This window comes from Lepisosteus oculatus, chromosome 16 (assembly GCF_040954835.1).
Source record: "Lepisosteus oculatus isolate fLepOcu1 chromosome 16, fLepOcu1.hap2, whole genome shotgun sequence".
NCBI classification, from domain to species: domain Eukaryota; kingdom Metazoa; phylum Chordata; class Actinopteri; order Semionotiformes; family Lepisosteidae; genus Lepisosteus; species Lepisosteus oculatus.
In genome coordinates this window covers 6981478-6999491 of record NC_090711.1, presented here as the reverse complement: position 1 = coordinate 6999491, position 18014 = coordinate 6981478, and the positions used below count along the sequence as shown (strand labels likewise).

General features: G+C 39.5%; 1 protein-coding gene and 1 long non-coding RNA gene across 2 annotated transcripts; one reads left to right on the top strand and one right to left on the bottom strand.

Moving 5' to 3' along the window:
* Positions 1-1242: 1242 nt before the first annotated feature.
* Positions 1243-12832, top strand: LOC102695361 (deoxynucleoside triphosphate triphosphohydrolase SAMHD1-like). Its single transcript, XM_015364904.2, has 14 exons — positions 1243-1347; positions 2771-2931; positions 4179-4294; positions 4444-4517; positions 5003-5149; positions 6065-6150; positions 7345-7453; positions 7642-7733; positions 8105-8217; positions 9384-9523; positions 9696-9758; positions 11187-11291; positions 11573-11707; positions 12251-12832. The coding sequence occupies exons 1-14, from the start codon at positions 1306-1308 to the stop codon at positions 12296-12298; spliced, it is 1431 nt and encodes a 476-aa protein (XP_015220390.2). The 5' UTR covers positions 1243-1305; the 3' UTR covers positions 12299-12832.
* On the bottom strand, positions 2612-16130 carry LOC138223304 (uncharacterized). The gene is made up of 3 exons (XR_011181727.1): positions 15761-16130; positions 11698-11764; positions 2612-2970 (listed from the first exon to the last, which is right to left on the bottom strand). It is a non-coding gene; the product is annotated as an uncharacterized lncRNA (long non-coding RNA).
* Between the last annotated feature and the right edge of the window lie 1884 nt (positions 16131-18014).

Here is an 18014-nt window from a genome sequence, read left to right as displayed (position 1 = left end):
TGCTTTCCTAAGAACCATCTGTGAAATACAGTTACAGGGACAGGTGGGGTGTAAATATGGTATAAAATCACACATTAAAAGTCAAAATATCATTTTTAAAATAATCAGTAGAGAAGGGGAGCCCTAATTCTTATTCTTGCCATTACTGACAGATTATACACTGAGTATGAAACTTCAATCAAGTTGTCATACATAAGGATGTCTGCTGAGCATAATAATATAATTATCCTTAATATTAACATTACCAACAACAACAACAATAATAATAATAATAATAATAATAATAATATCTTTCAGCAGTAGCTGAAAAACATTATGGTGAATGGAGTAAAGCTCATTTCTCTTTTTAATTCCTATGGAGCTGCTGTTCAATTAGTAAAACATTGCGTATGGGTACATTCAATATACTGTATAAGATTAAAAGAGCTTTGGGTTTCTTTGGTGAGCTATAACTAGAATGAATATACTGTATGCAATTTCAGTGTTCACCGAGACGTTTAGAGACAAAGCAGAGCTTGAAGGTTTTAGTTCGCAGTATTATTTTGCATATTTTGCATGTTTTCAGCATTACACCCGTGTTTTACATAAGTTTACATAAAGAAAATCTAGTCACGATCATAAAGTGCAATAGTTCACCATTACTACACTGAAAACACTATTGCTTAATTGTCCTTAATAATAACAATAATGATTTATGTTGTTACAGTTTCTTTTTAACAGTTACAGATTCTGTGCACTTCTAATATAAAACCTAACCTGCAAAGCTTTCGAGCAATATGATATCAGTCTGGTATTTACAGATCGGAATGAGAAACTACTCAGCATTCGGAATATACTGCATACGGTCAACCAAATTTCATCTCAGCAAATTCACTTATGATTAATTCACACACATTCATATATTTCCGATCAAGAGTAATTTTTAAAATCCTGTCCTGTCCTCAAGTGTTCAGGTGAACAGAGTCTTATACTGTGAGCACATGTGGCGTTTTTTTTAAATTAATATGCTGTATATTACTAGAGAGGGAAAACCTAAAACAAATGTAAGTTTGTTACCGCCTAAATCACTTCGCAACGAAAGAGAAGCAATAACTAGATTCCTGTGAAGGCGTGTCGATCGTTTGAGAAATTAATTATCTGAGTTCGACCAATGAGAACGAATGAATATTGTACAGGTGGAGCACTTCGAGTGTATAAAAAGCGATCTTGGGAGAGGAAATATAACAGAAAAACAAGAAATCGAATACATTTCACTTGTTTATTCCTTTGAAAGCACAGCTTTTACACTCCTTTAGAAGAGCAAACATGAACTCGGCTTCTGGACAAGAAAATTATCAGCTCTACAAGGTACGCGAGTAATTGTTTATAGATTTACTGCACTTACTGTTGTAGTATAGAATATGATCGATTGCGCGCATTTCGTCTTCTTCTTAAATTCATAGTTCTATGCAAATATATTTTTCTTGAGAGTTCTGCAATAAATCAGAACTATTTTTTTCTCTGCGCAAGATTATTATAAATACTTCTTGCATTGATTTCATGCTGTAATTTGAGGTGACTGCGTGATTATTATGAAACATTCAGATGGGCTGTTTTAGTACACTTTATTTTATTATGGGACGTATTGTAACGCATACGTCACCGCCCTTCCCTGTGAATAGCAGGGACCGCAGCTGTTGGGCTGACGGCAGATTAGATGGCTAATACAGAACTGTCAGGTTCATTTCTAATTATGTAATATACAGTATCAGAACAGTAATGTGTTTTTTTCTTTTTAATTTCATAATTTCATGCTCTTTTCTGGTAATTAGGGGATAAGGTTGCGGAACAGTTGAAGGAAATTACACTGTATATTTTTTATCGAGAAACGTCCTTGTCTGGTCTAATTGAATTTCATTGTCTTATAATGAAATAGATGGAAATAATGTTGGCTTCATAATGTTTCATGTTGTCTTATTTAATTTCCAAGCCTAAGGTGCTTGCTTCCTTTATCATTGTTAACAATAATAAGTTATTCAGAAACTTTATAATAAGTCAACTCATTTGTGGGCACTAAAGACCGAATTGTGGGTTTGTTGTTTACACAAATTCACTCTGTATACTAATCTCATTGTCCAATAAGATTACATCTTTTTACATAACGCCTTTCATATTTATTACAATGCACTTCATAATAAGTCTAAAAACAGAACTAGTTTTTCAGTCCAGGTTTCGCCGGTCATTGTTTTTTTTTTCAACCAGGCTACAGTAAACCAAGTATTTATTATTTATTAGCGTTCATGGATGGGAACAAAATGGGTTCTCTCAGTGCTTTGGAATCTTATGTGACGAAAAATGAAAAGTTCACCACTCATCACAATAATGTTACAAAATTGTGTGACAGAAAAATAGAGATTACAAAATAAAATTAAAATACAGAGTTTTCGGTAAAATGCTTCACGACAAAATGACACAATCTGTGTATTGTAGCAAAACTTTTAAATTTGATTTTAGACTGAAAACAGTGCTAAATTAAGTCCAAATTACTTTCTGGTGTATATCGTCATGAAAACACTTGATTTACAAAATTCAAGAATTTAGATACATCTTTATTTGGAAATAATTTTTGATATTGATTAATATAATTGATATTCAGAATTTACCTTCACCTTCTACCTGGACCCTAAAAATAGTTACATTAAACTAGCACAGATTTTGTTCAGAATCAGTGGGGTTAATTGTAGCCTGCAGTGCCTGTAGTGTTTATTCCATGTGAGTTCCCGCCTTCCAGGTCTTCAACGACCCCATCCACGGTCACATTGAGATGCACCCCTTGCTGGTGAAGATCATCGACACCCCCCAGTTTCAGAGGCTGCGCTTCATCAAGCAGCTGGGCCCCTGCAGCTTCGTCTATCCTGGGGCTACACACACCCGATTTGAGCACTCCATCGGGTAAGCATCTTCATTTCTCTGCACTGTGACATCACACCTCTGCATGCAAAGAGTTATTAAAGAAATGATATAAATTGGACCATTTAAAAAGCTTGGAAACTCCATGTGCAGAGATAGTGTTTTTTTTAGCCATTGGGAGTTCTGCTTTCTGTTTTTTTTTCAGTCCATTCTCCTGATTCTCCCCTGCTAGACAGTGGCCTTAACTTCTGATTCACTTAAAGATTGTCTCTTGTTTTCTGTTTTTATAAGAATGTTCGAACAGGGATTCAGAGGAGGCCATATTGCCCATCTGTTTGGCACATTAGTAATTGATTCAAAAATTGTATTCAGACATTTCTTGAAAGAGTCCAGATTGTTGTTAATTAATATTAGCTGAATTTAAATGCAAACAGTAATATTAATCAACAGCAATATTAATAATAATAGTTGCTGGAATTTAAACAGAGCTTTTCATCTTGGAGCATTCCAAAACTCTCCAATTAGGAGGACTGATATCATCCACTTTTGAACTGCAGCACTGTACCCACATGAGTGAACTTTGGCAGCTAAGCCACCACATCTTGAATTGTTTGACATTCATTGTATACCGACTTTATAAACTCCTAATAGAAGCCTATAGGAAGGGACATTTCTATTGAAAGCTGTAGGTCCTCCATTGGCTGGGTTTGTATGGAATTTACAAACGATGTAAAATAAATATCAGTTTTCACACTACGCAATCACCAAATAGGATGATCATGTGCAGTAAAGCAAAAAATGTATAAATTGCAGTTGATCAACTCAAGATCCTATTTACAATCAATATGACATATGAATAACAATCCTAAGAAAACTGTTCAAAAAGCAGTCTTTACTTAACACCCCAACCCTTCCAAAAACAGATACTTCCAGATTTTTCAGTCTTGCAGTTTGGCCACCATACACTGCTCTGTTTAATCATATCTGTCTTATTTTTTACTTAAACTTTTTCCTACAAGAGCAGCTTCGTATCTATATGTATAAAAACACAGCTAGAAAAATAAAGTTTGCAATGAATTTCTATGAATGATGGACACAGATCTACTATTCTTATAACATGTACCGGAAATGATAGTGGACCCCTTTACATGACAAGACCTGAAATATTACAATCATCATCAACAGATGGAGAGTTCTTTCTGTGGAACATTATCAGAGAAAATTTACAGGAAAGACACATGCTGTTGACGATGATCACACAGCTGCTGATTATTTCCATATTTCCACAGGGTGAGTTACCTGGCTGGAAGACTGGTCGAGGTGCTACAAGAAAGACAGTCTGAGCTGAAGATCACCAAGAAGGACAAGCTGTGTGTGCAGATTGCAGGGCTGTGTCATGACCTAGGTGAACCAAATCACTGCTGCTTCATTCACAAAGTTCTATCACTTAGGCTTTTTGAAAACTATTGTTTCTCTTGACAGATGTTGAATATTTGTTTTCTGCAAATTCCATGCAACATAGATTTTGAATATACTGTGTTTTCACCTTCTCAGGACATGGCCCTTTTTCTCACATGTTTGATGCGAAATTCCTCCTCAGAATCGGAAAGTCCGAAAATGAAATAAGGGTATGTGAAGAGTCTGTGACCGAAGAGACAATGTTAATTGAAAATCAGAGAAAGATAGGGCCAATATTAAACTCCAGAATGTGGCTGAACATCACTTAAAATGTATAAACCAAACGTATCTCACCTTCTTCACTTGGATAGCACTGTTGATATTAGAAGTTGGAGATGTGTGGATTTGAAAGACAGTGGATTCCAGATTCAGCAACTGGATACCACTGATGCCACAAAATCTGTTTAACGCTGATTCTGGACTACCTGAAGTTAATTTAACCTTTAAATTGGATCAATTTAGTCTTTTCACTAAATATATTTAAATATAAAATTTTAAATTTTAAAGGGACATCTAAAACACCTTGAATTTAGTTGTCCATCAATTAATTTGTCTTCTGAGTTTATGAAGTCATGTAGCATAATCTTGCAACTAAAATCTGAGTTCTGTTTCTTGCTGTTAACTACGCTATACTTTTATTGCCTGTGTATTCCAGCATGAAAAAACTTCTGTCAAGATGTTTGAGCACATGTTAAATAATAATCCTGACTTGAAGAAAGCAATGGAAGACTATGAACTGGATGAACAGGACCATGCCTTCATTAAGAATCAGATAGATCATCAAAGCCATTATGGGGAATGTGTGAGTAACTGAATAACCATGTTGATCACATTGCTTTGTTAGTTTCCAAGCTAATTATGAATGATTGAGGCAGAAATCACCAAACCTACTAGAAGGCCAGTGTGTCTCCAGATGTCCTAGATGTATTTAAAACAGCAGCACCTGAGGAGCTCAGATAAAAGTTAAACTGGTCAAGTTAAACCAATGATGAGCTGATTTCTGTTGTCAAGAACCTAGTTTCTTCAACCCAAGTACATTAAAGTGCATAAACAACTTACCAGAAAGGTGATTCTAAACTAATAGTCCATAAAAATGTTTTGCTTTTCACCAGATCTACAGGACTTTTTATATTGACATTTGTATGATTGCATAATTTAGATCACTGTGATAAGGAGGTGAATTATAATACTACATATAAATGTGCCTTTTCATTATCAAGTAAGCTTAGAGAGTTTACTAATAAAAGCATGTTTTCCTTAAGTACATATAGTGTACGTGTATTCATTTTAGATTTTAAAGATTATGATGTATTATAAAGTTTGCATCATTACCTTCAGTATTTCTTTCTACAAAATAGAAGTCAGTCTGTTAAGTGAAATATTGAAAGTCATGTTTCTGTATTTGGTACCTTGGCAAATAAGCTTTTCCATCTTTAACAGGCAAGTGGTGCTTGGAGTTGTTATACTGTATAGCTGCTCAGGAAAGTGCTGCAATAGCCAAACTGCATATTGGGAAGTGTCCTATATTTTCTGCAAGGTTGTTCTATTTATCACATTGCGTCAGCAGTGTGTGTGTCAGTTGAGGTGGAAAGCATTTAATTCCTCTGAAAATAACTTTTGTCTAGAAGGAGTAAATTGAAAAAAATGAGCTACTAATTTATGATAAACTAATGCATAATGTACATTATAAATGACTGTGCTTGTTTTCCTATATTAGGGTCGAACGGACAAGGAATTCCTGTATGAGATTGTGGCCAACAAGAGAAATGGCATTGATGTGGACAAGTGGGATTATCTTGCCAGGTGAGTTTTCATACCTGCAACAGTCTGCTGTATGAATGGGTACTATATTCATATGTTCAGTAGGTTAAGTTACTTTCTGGCTTTTGGCCTCTTACTTTTCTGATATCCTCTGGGTATTTGTTTCTGCCTTTGGATATGGAAAGTAAAAATAGGATTATCCATCCTATTTGATAATGAGAAATAATCATCCTAATGATGAGAGAAAAATAAATTTTAAATTTTGTAATAATTTTTAAAGTGAGAATGTTTTAGCTATAACTCTTGTATGAGAGAAAGTAGTTAAACATCAGCAAAAACAATTCAAAACCAAAATGTTGAGTGTATAATTACTCATTTTACATTAATTTAGATGCACTCTTCATCCCTTTCAGGAAAATCCATGTGAAATCAATGTAAATTGCCACAAACCTAATATTGCATTAAATAAATTAATTTTACAGTACAGTATGTTTGCAATGTTATGCCTTATCAGACAGATAGTTGGTAACCCACTTTGTCTGTGTTTACTATGTAAGCCAATAGCTTAAAGCTAGTTCTATCTTTACCTAAATGGATATCACACAGAATGTATAATGTACCTATGGTAAATGTGACAAATCTGAACCAAAATAATTCCACGTCCTTTCTTGTGGCTTGGTAGTAGATCATACAAAGTTTGCAATTTATTGAAAATTAGTATTGAAATCACCTTAATGAGAACATTGTTGTGGTATCCTTCGGCAAGATACTACAATCAAATTGCTTCAATAGAGTGTCCTGATGTGTGCATGGGCATACACGTTACTTTGGGAAAATGCATCACGGAAATAATTAAATAATTAGTCTAGTCCCCCATTGCTGAAAACCTGTTTCAGAGTCAAGCCTGATGACATTTGGATAATCTCTAATGAAACAGTTCACTGCGCATCCAATAGAGTCTTGGAACCTTCACAGAAAACCGCATAAGAACTCGAATGGCAAATTCCAATATTGTCTTATCCCCATTTTCTCTCAATCAGAAGATGTTCCTAAGAATATGTGATAAGATGTCAAGGTATAAATTCCACAATTATTTACTAAGAGAGAGAATTTCTGGACAATCCAAAAAGACAAGGCAAATTAAAGTCTAAATTAATGTATTACTTTACAATCATCTTATTGTCACCCTTGGGTGATGTATTTGTTTTACACTATTTCTTTTCTTCACACTGTAAGGGATTCCTATTACCTTGGGATGCAAAACAGCTTTAACCATGAGCGTTTACTGAAGTTCGTCCGTGTCTGCGAAGTTGAGGGAGGGAGACAAATCTGCACAAGAGACAAGGTATTCTATATGCTATTTTCATGCTATATGCATGATTTAAAATAGTTCTACTTTAACATATTTCTCTTATTACAAGTTTAATGTCAAAGGATTAGAAATATGGTGGTAAATATTAGTGGTCTAATCATTGTCTCTGTCTTAGGACAATGGCTGCTGAGATCATTTTTTGCATGTTCTGTACCTTCCAGGAAATTTTCAATTTGTATGACATGTTCAACATCCGGTTCAGCCTTCACAAGAGAGCTCTCCAGCACAGGGTTGTCAATATCATTGTGCATATGTAAGTATAGACACGGTGGAGGTCTGTACAAACTAAGTTGGGTAATGGAGCTATTGCCATGTATGGTGAACATTAAGATCATCAGAAAGGTCACAGAAGCGGCCATTTGGTCTACTTTTCCCATTTGGTTGCAGGTCTCTGTAGTCTCATAACCAATATTGTTTGTACCTGAGCAAAGCCCCATGTGTGATTCCCCCATCTCTGGACAGTCTAATCACACTAATCTGCATATCGCTGGGAGGTACTGTAGGAGGGACCTGCAGTTCCAACCAAACATACTGTAGGAACAACATCCAAACTCCACACATCTTGAGAGACTCTAGAGACATTTTAACTCTAAACAGCAGTAACAAAATGATTTAATTTTTCAGGATAACAGAGGCCTTCGTGAAAGCTGCTGAACACATTACAGTTCAAAGCTCCAATGGACTGTACAATCTCTCCACTGCAGTAGATGATATGGAGGCCTACACTCAGCTGACAGGTTGACTTTTCAGTGATGTTTGTTCTCATTGCCTCCAGGAATCTGTAGTAACATGCAGTGTGACTACAGTATATTTGAAAAGTAAAATGTAACTAATTTCAGTGGAATATTAGCTGAAAGGACTATTTCAGTCCAAAAGACATGCGTGACCCATCCTGGCTGGGAAAACAATGTGAAAATGAATTCTTCCCCCACTCTGGAAATACTCTGGACAATAAGTAGCTAAAAAATAAAAATAATTCCAACTCATAAAGCTTAAGTCTTAAGGTTTTATTCAGGAACATTAGCCACTGTGCCTGCTTTGTGATAAATGATTCCTTACACTTACATAGTGCTTGTATAGGCACTCCACTCAAAGAGCTTTACAGGTACTGAGGACTCCCCTGCACCACCACCAATGTGTAGCACCACCTGGATGATCAGATGGCAGCCACAGTGCACCAATACACTCACCACATATCAGTGGGGAGGAGAACAGAGTGATGAAGCCAATTCATAGACTGGTAAAGGCCAATTGGAAATTTGGCCATGGTGCCAGGGTGACACCCCTACTCTTTTCAAGAAATGCCCTGGGATTTTTAATCACCCTGGAGAGTTAGGGTCCTGGTCAGACTTTTATATCTTATCTGAAGGAGAGCACCTTTTTACAGTATAGAGTCCTCATGGCTATACTGGGGCATTAGGACCAGCACAGATGGCAGGGTGAGCTCTCCCTACTGATTGCACTAACATCTCTTCCAGCAGCAACCTTAGCTTTCCCAGGAGGTCTTCCATCTAGGTACAGGCCAGGCTCACACCTGCTGAGCTTCAGTGGGCTGCCAGTGAGCTGCAGAGTGAAATTGCTGCTGGCTAGATCACCTTGTATTTATTGACAGCTAGGGTAAATTTGAGTGTCTTAGCCTTGGGGGATATGACAAAGTTATGATATTCAAAGTGTCTTTGTACTGTCTGTGTCTGTGCTTATCACAGTGTTAAATAAGTTTAAATCCTTCGCTCTGATGACTTGTTTTTTTTAAACATGACAGATTGATCAGTTTTCTTAAGTTGTAAAGATATTCATACTGATTTTTGTAATTTAATATTATTTTACTTCCTGTGTTACTTGTGTTACTTCCTATTTCCAATTTCTTCCAAGCACTGACCGAGTGCCCTGTCTCTGTCCCTAGACAATGTCTTCCATGAGATCCTGAACTCCACTTCAGAAGAGTTGAAGGAAGCCCGTGAAATCCTCCAGAGGGTGATGCGCCGTAAACTCTACAAGTTTGTAGGAGAAACACGTTCCAAACCTGACGCACATAAAAAACAGGTGAGGACTAAATGTAAATTGGTGAAAGAATTATTTTAAATGAATTTTTAAACAGATTTTTCCATTAATGATCCATGCATTTCTTCATTGCAATCGTTAAGTTCCTTGCTAGAAGTATCTGTTTTTTCAACAGAATGAACTGAAAATTTATATTTTTGCTTTACTTTTACAGTATGCCTTCAAAGGACATGATGTGCATGGCCTCGATCTGGATCATGAAAAATTTATTGTTCTGGTAGGTTAATTATACAGTACCTTAAAATTGTAGATGACCAATTTGTAAGTTACTTTTCACTCTCAAGAGAAAACACATTTTGTATATAAATATACACTTGAATGGGATGAGTGGCCCCTCATGGGGTGGCATGGTGGCACAATGTAGCATTGCTGCCTTGCAGTGCTGGGGCCCAGGGTTCAGTTCCATCTGATAGGGTGCTATCTGCATGGAGCTTTTATGTTCTCACTGTGCTTATGTGGGTTTTCTCAACGTGCTATTACCTCCAGGTTCCTATAGTCCTTCCACAGTCCAAAAACATACTAGTAGCTTAAGTAGTATGTTCAGCCAGCAGCCATATCACCCTGCAACTCACAACTGGCAACCCACTGAAGCTAAGCGGGTGTGAGCCTGGTTAGTACCTGGATGGGAGACCTCCTGGGAAAAACTTAAGGTTGCTGCTGGAAGAGGTGTTAGTGGGGCCAGCAGGGGGTGATGGGGACACTATACTGTAAACAGGCGCCGTCCTTCGGATGAGCCGTAAAACTGAGGTCCTGACTCTCTGTGGTCATTAAAAACCCAAGGGCGGTTCTCGAAAAGAGTAGGGGTGTAACCCCGGCGTCCTGGCCAAATTTCTCATTGGGGAGTCCCCATTACCTGTAAAGTGCTTTGAGTGGAGTGTCCAGAAAAGCTCTATAAAAGTGTAATTAATAAATAATTATTAATTATTATTATTAACTGGCTTCTAAATTGACTAGGATAATTGGCCTGAGTTATGATTGTGTGCATGTCTGTGTGTCTGCCCTGTGATGGACTGGCGTCCCAGCCAGGGTGTACCCTGCCTTGCACCTGTTGATTGCCTGGATAGGCCTGCTTTCTAGTGACCCTGAATTGGAAGAAGCAGTTAGAACATCAATGAATGGAGCAATCACTCATTCATAACATTCCTTAACTTACAGAGCAAAATGTCTGAATGCAGGATATAAAAAGGAAACTATCTCCTGTAATTATTCTTATGATTTTGAAATGTATTAACCATAATAAATGGGGGGGTGGAAGGTTGTTTCCTGTCCTCCTTGGTCACATGTTCTACTATATCTGTGCAATATTGCTGACCACATTATAATTCTGTAAAGCACTCTGTATGTGAAAGGATCCAAAGCAAATAAAATGATTGATTTGAAAAATAATTCTACAAAACTTTGTATTGAAATAAGTACATTCACAGTTATAAAATGGCACAGGCTGACAATTTGAGGGTTAAAGCAAACACTGAAATAATTTTCTGGGCAGCAACTCTGTTTGCAAGCTCATACAAAGTCCTAAAGTTTTGTATTAAAAAAACAGATACCATATTCTTTTGAATGTGTATAGTGGTGACTTGTGATCATTTATTTGCAAGCTGCTTTAGGGTGCAAAGGATATTACAGATATTTTTTTCTTATTTAGAACACTAAAATGGACTATGGCATGGGTGACAACAACCCCATCGATCAAGTACACTTCTACTTCAAAAATAACCCTACCAAAGGCGTGAAAATGGATAAAAACCAGGTGGGCTGCTTTCAAGTCTTTTTTTCTTAGTAAAGTGAGGTGTAGTGATATTATTGGTGCTTTCATTCTAATATGCAATATGGGCTGTGTTTGTGTTCTGGAAAAAATATTCTGCTCATACAATGTTACGTAATTATTTTTCTATCTAAAGATTCTAAAGATTCAAAAACTCAAATATGTTTCTCGGTTTGTTGTTTGTGCATTTTGGGATGCAGAAATGTATGCCATTGACCAGCCTCTCTTTTGCATAAGACTAACAGTTGTTCTTATTGTCACTTCAGGTGACAAACATCCTACCAATCAACTTTTCTGAGCAACTGGTTCAAGTTTACTACATGGGTGAAAATGAGGACACCAAAAGCATTGAGAAGTGCTTTGTGAGATGGTGCTTTCAAAATGAACTCACCAAGCCTAAGGTATGCTCCCGACTGCTTTCTCCCCTTTTCTCTATTTTTTCTGAAGGAGTACTGCCCCTACAGGAAATTAGGGCCCAAGGTTTCAGTGTGAAAAGAGACAATATTATTGCTTGAACAATGTCATTATATATTTGTTACTGATATGCATCAAATAAGATCCATTACAGAATAATACCAGTTCTTATACATTATCACTTGTTAATTATGTTCACTCAATTGTAGTTCCTATGTCTCACACAAAAATGAAACAGTTAAGGTGCTATTAAAATCAATAGTACAATAGATATACAATACAGCCTTCCTCATTGATGCTTTGTGCTACAAAGACATGGAAACATAATAGAAAATGTAGCTTTCTTCCCTCTCGCTAATCTTTGATTTAAAATATGAATAAAGATATTTGTACAGATGTGTGGATTTTGAAAAGAAAATGTATATGAGATGATTATATGAAAGTAGATACTGTATATGAGTGTTTTAGTGTGTGACCAGTACACCATGTTTTGGTTTTGGATTTTTTAATTGCACAACCTTTTTTTTCAGGATGCTGACATTAATTGCTCTGACCTGAAGGACAAGTGGCGCCCATAACGAGATGGAAGAAACAAAGGAGGGATGGGTGTGTGAAAAGATGCTGGCAGTTTCCCAGAACCACACTCCTCCTGTAGAGGGGAATCCCACAATGCTTTTAAGTAGATCTGAAATGATATATTTAGATTTCTGACTATCAAAAAGGAATTTTACTAGTTAAAATTTATGAAATTTTATCTACCTTATATATATCTGTCTTGATAATAAGCTTAATCTTATTTTTGGTGGTGGCAAAATTAAAAAAAAAATATCTATACTCTTTAGTTGGATTAGCCAGGTGATCATATTGTTTTTAATTTTTTTTAAGTCTAAAAGTAGTTAGAGTTTAAAAGGTGAGATATCCAAAACTGAATAGGGCTAAGATTCTGGGAATTGGTGGTTACAGTTTATGGACCACCAAGGTATAAAACACAGGCATTCTATGACAAAATATAAGATTGTCTAATTTTAAGATACTTGTTTTGGATGAATTGGTTTAAATGTATTTTTGGTTATTATGATCTTAAGCTTCACATTAAAGAAACTTCAGTTGGACTTTTTTTTTTTACTATTACTTTACAATTACTAGTTTTCACACTTTGTGACAGTGCTTCACATTATACTCAGTAATGCAGAGATGTGAGTAGAGAAGAGAGAGGAAGTCATATGCTTATCACTCAGTACAATGCAAAGAGAAATGAGTTAAGACTGAGAATAATCTGTTTATTGCTGGAACCATAAGGGAAAGGGAACTTCTTGTTCAGTTAATGGGTTTAGTGGAGGTTGAACTGCAGTGTACAAATCAGTTTTCTTTTCCTTCTTCACTGGTCTGCTCTAACAGTTTTAACAACCGTGGTTACAAATATATTAATGAACGTGAAAGTTGGTTTATGGTTGTTTTTGTTTAAGGAAGACTTACTCTCATGCTTTAAAAGAGAATGTTTCAAATCATGTGGGAAGGAAGATGAAACATTATTCATTGCTGTGTATTACCGGTCATCTATGACTTGGTTAGATAAAGCTCAACAATGGGCAGGTATGAACTATAGATCCTGTGCAGGACTTCAGGAGAGAGAGCACACCAATCCAAATCGCTAAACAAAACGTAATCCAGGAAACAAGCAAGAAAGCCAGAAACCATTGAAGCGCCAGAGAGCAACAATCCGAAACGCAAGGCTAATTCGTAAAAGAGGAGCAAGCGAGGAGGGCAAATACCGAATATAAACTTGTAACGAATAACACGCACCTGGGAGTTCGAGGAGAATCCGCAATAGTGAACGCCGAAGGGAGGAAAGCGGGGAACTGAAGTAGTGATACGAGTGAACAGTGAACGTTTGTGAAACAGTGAGCGTGGGAATGCGAGACGGGTCGGAGACGCGTGTGGAATGCGTAACACTCACATCATAGACATTTTGCATTTATCTACCAATATTAATATTTTTCCATATTTATGCAGAAAGACTGTTTCATGGCAATATTCTTCTGAACATTTAGCCACTTTCTTGTCGCAGTTAATCCTGATGAAAGGGTTGTATATTGCAAAATAAAGAATAACGTTTCGGCTTTAAGGATGTGTCTTGGACACGTTTGTGATCTGTGTGACTTAGATTGCTTTCTTGCCCAAATCTACAGTTTTATAACAATAAAAGGAGTATGCGGAGAATTTGAGTAAAATGTCGACACTCATTACGTATATACACTGTAGCAGAACATGTTCGAGTTGTAAGACGTTTTATTACTCTAATCGTTGAAAGAGAAATTATATTAAAGAACGCCAATACAACAACAAAAGCTCTCATGCAATGGTTCTCACATATGTCTCAAGAAGAGAATTTTAATTAATTAAAGAAACATAATAATACTAATAGTAATGCTTATAATTACATTTCTGTTTTGACCAAATTATTCAAACAGGTCATACCACACTCTCATTTTAATTATTGCCACAAGATGGCAATATTCTCCTTTTTAATTTTAATTATTGCCACAAGATGGCAACATTCTCCTTTTTAGCCACAGTCTTGTTAGCAGTATGTTGAAAATCTCTTTTTTTTTTACCAAGGGCGGAGTTGAAAAGCACCCTGATACATGTACGACGTGCTGTTCTAAACTCACAAATCGTGTGAAAAAAAGTATAATTTTAAAGATGGTACAGTACTGTACCATTCCATCTCTTTTTCGGATCCTTCAAAAAGTCAGGTGAATTTCATTTTCTGCACACATTTATATTCTTGCTAACAACAATCACTCAGAAGGTAGTGTGATATTTTCTTTTTTTTTTATTTGTAAAGGACTGGAGTGCATAGTATCCCCATGAACATGAACTTGTGAAATTAATTTAGCAACTAAAGACTGCCCCTTGAGTGCTTCTGAGTTTTTACGAAAGAGAAACCCATTGCTACCTGCACTCTGTCGCTAATTAACTCACTGAAGTTGAAATGAGACAAGGGAGGTTTGCACCCTGCGAGGAATAAACATATCTTGCAATGAAATATTTTGACTAAATTCTAGGAATGGTCTCTTTTAAGCTTAGGCTACAAACCGGATAATCAAATCAAGCAGGTGAACTCGTTATTCTAATTTTTCTCTGCTAATTCCCCCTCTGATCTCACCGCTTCTGCTGTAGGTGGCAGGTCCAGCCCCCCTGCTGTTTTCTTTCACTCACTCATTTCGCCAGGAAAGGGCTATCTGGCCAGGAAACGGAAGTCACTCTCCGATCCCCCTCCCCACAACACACGCAGACACCATCCTGTGGCGTGCTTTCAGCCAGGCCCTGAGACCGGAGACCCGGATTTCACTCGCCTCTGCCGCAGATCGCGGCACCAGGGCCTACCGCCTGCTCGTATTTTGATAATCTTCATCCTCCCTGACCTCCTGCCCCCCTTCTGGCGCCAGTGGTCTCTGCCTTTTCCCCCCTGATAATTGAGACCAGCTGTTGCAAGGTGCCGCCCCCCCTCCCTCCAAGTTCTGCATCTCCTTCTGCACTTGTTTTTTGTACACTTCGCATTTTGCTCCCCTGACCCTCCCGGGGCGCCGTGCCTCCCCGCCGGCCCGAAACTGCAAGGCGCTGCTCTCCGCCGCTCCTGCGGCTTTGCGATTCGACTTGGCGAAACATGAAGCGGGCCAGGAAACCCTGAGCACTGCCTGGCGTGCACACTCCCCCGATTCTTGGCCCTTTCCAGCCGGCAAAGGCTTAGAGCCCCAAAACAGGAGGTCCCGTGTTTATGAAGAGCCCCCTGCAGACATGAGTTCTCCACCACAGGGATGACACTGTTCGTGGGGTTGGCCTGCTCTCTCCTTCATTGAAAGGGGATACTCTTTCCCTTTTTAACCCTGGTGACTCAGAGTGTGATTTAGTTCTCCCTTTCTTTACGCTGACAAAACGAGCATCCTGGCGGTGACTTGTCTGGGCTCACACACACACACACACACGCCTCCAGAGGAATGCCGCCTCCCGAGAGGGAGAAGCCGAACTCGGTTTACCTCGCCCATCGCTAGGCCGGGGCCGTGTTGGCCTTTGCGGGGATCCGCCGGGCCACGACGGCGGCGTTTCAGCGCTCTCATTAAGGGCTGCGTCTCGCTGTCTCCAGACCCCCACGGCAGGGCGGCGTGTTGAGTCTGCGGTGGGGTGCGCGCTTTGATCGCGAGCTGCCCCCTGTGAGGAGGTTAATGAGAAGCTGTGTGTGATCCACAGGAACGGAGGGGGGGGAGGCAGAAGGGAATGAAAAGCAGACTGCCAGAGGAAGAGGCCCACAGAGTAATCCCAAACACGGCTCTCTGCGCAGGGGAGGGGAGGTCTGGAAATGTGGGTCAGGCTGCAGAAGGCCTTCCATCTCCTCTCCTGCTTCCTATCTCTGCCTCTCCTTCCTTCCCTCCCTCCTGCGTGGCATTGCATCATTGAGGCAGCCTCCCAGCTGCTGGGGCGATTCCCCCCAGCTCTGACAGCTCCCTGTCTCTGCCAGGCTGGATCTGTTGCTGCAGCCGCCCTGCCCTGTGCTGTGAAGTTCACTGCTATTACTGTTATTTGCAAAGGCAACCACAGCCTGCCCGAGAGGGGGGGGGGGCGGATTCCTGAGACAGGTGGTACCTCAGCCGCCAGACGTGCCAGGGGAGAGGGGAAACAGTCACCTCTTTAATGGCGCGAGTCTGGGCCGCACTGCCTTTGATCTTAGGTGACATATCAGGCGCAATTAGCTGTGTGGTGCTCATTTAGCATCCTCCTGAAAGCCGGGGGTTTTAATTGAAAACTTGTTCTTGCTGCGGCGTGAAGGCTTTCATCACCTCGCTGTAAATTTTTTAACAGCCCGAAAGCACATTGTGCGGGGTGGAATATATATTTCTATATCCGAACTGCGCATTTGATTTTTGTCGAAGTGAAATCCTGCTGTCTTTGTGGGGAGGCTCAGCAGACTTTTTTTTTTTTTCCGCTGGCTGGCTGGCCGGGTCCCTGTTAACAGACCTTGATAACTTCCTGCCTTCGTTTTTGAGGAAGTGGGGGGGAAGCAGGAATGTAGGGGGGGAAAAAAAGCGAAGTAACGTCCACATGCCTCCCCTGTTTGTTCTTCTGCATGTTTTCCCTCACAAAAGGGCTTTAGGAGGCAGCTTCCACAGAGCACATGGTGTGCATTACAGCCTAGCTGTCTGGCCTGCTCAGCGCCGAGTGTGTGTGTGTGTGACTCTGTCCCCCGCCGGCTGGGGCACAGCGAGCTGGAGCCGCAACTGCAGTGGACGGATGTTTTCACATCTGGAAAGGCTTTGCTCAGAGCCGTGGGGGTCAGTGTCACCAGTTCTCTTGGACAAATTGTGTGGGAAGATTTGCATCCCCAACAGCGCAGGCTCTTGAAGGCTCCTTTCTCTTTGTCTTCTTTCTGTGTTTGAAAAACACACAGGGAGATGGCTATAGCGTGTGCTTTGGAGACATGTTGAATGAATGTGTTGCGTTTGTTATTTATGGCTCCAGTTTCCTTCATTTTTGGTCCCCTCATAATCCCCTGGCCACAGTCCAGAAACATACTTGGCTCTTTTGTTTCAAGAAATGGTGTCTATGGAGCTTGAAACAGAGAGGTGGAAGCCAAAGCCTAATAATTGTTTATGTATGGAGGATGGTACTCTGTACACCTGACATAAGGCTTGAATGAGCAGGGAAGACTAGGAATTAGGGAGTTAGGAAGTAGTGCAGAAGGCAAAACTGAACCTCTGAGCAGGAAGTACTCTGTCTTCTAGCAGAATTCCACAAAGCTCCGACCAAATGTGATTTGCGTGGAATATCTATCTTGCCCCATGTTTATAATTGAACACCATTGAAATGGTGTTAGTTTTGTGAGACTTCAGCATGAATTAAACATTGTTACACTTCAGATTAAGAGCTACTGTGTTTATTCTCCTCTCCAGACGCTCTTCTTTCATGGTTGGATGACGCATGCTGAGCCCACTGGTCTGCTGTTTAAAGTGGGGGCTCCTGTCTTTTAATCTGCCTGTTGTTTCGGCTTTCCAAGTGGACCACCCTGTGCTTTTTTTTTTCTCTTCCTCAGGTGGAAAAAGAGTTAATGTTTCAGGGTGACAGCTGCAGGCACGGTGCAGGGGCACGAGCACGGATCATGGTGACGGCTCAATCTGTGCAGCCCCTCCGCCCTGCACTCTGCTGTAACCCGAGTCTTGAGCGCGGCTGGGGGGCAGGTGTCTCTCCTCACCACACCTCCAGGCAAGAGGGCAGGGACAGCCTCAGAACACCTGCTGC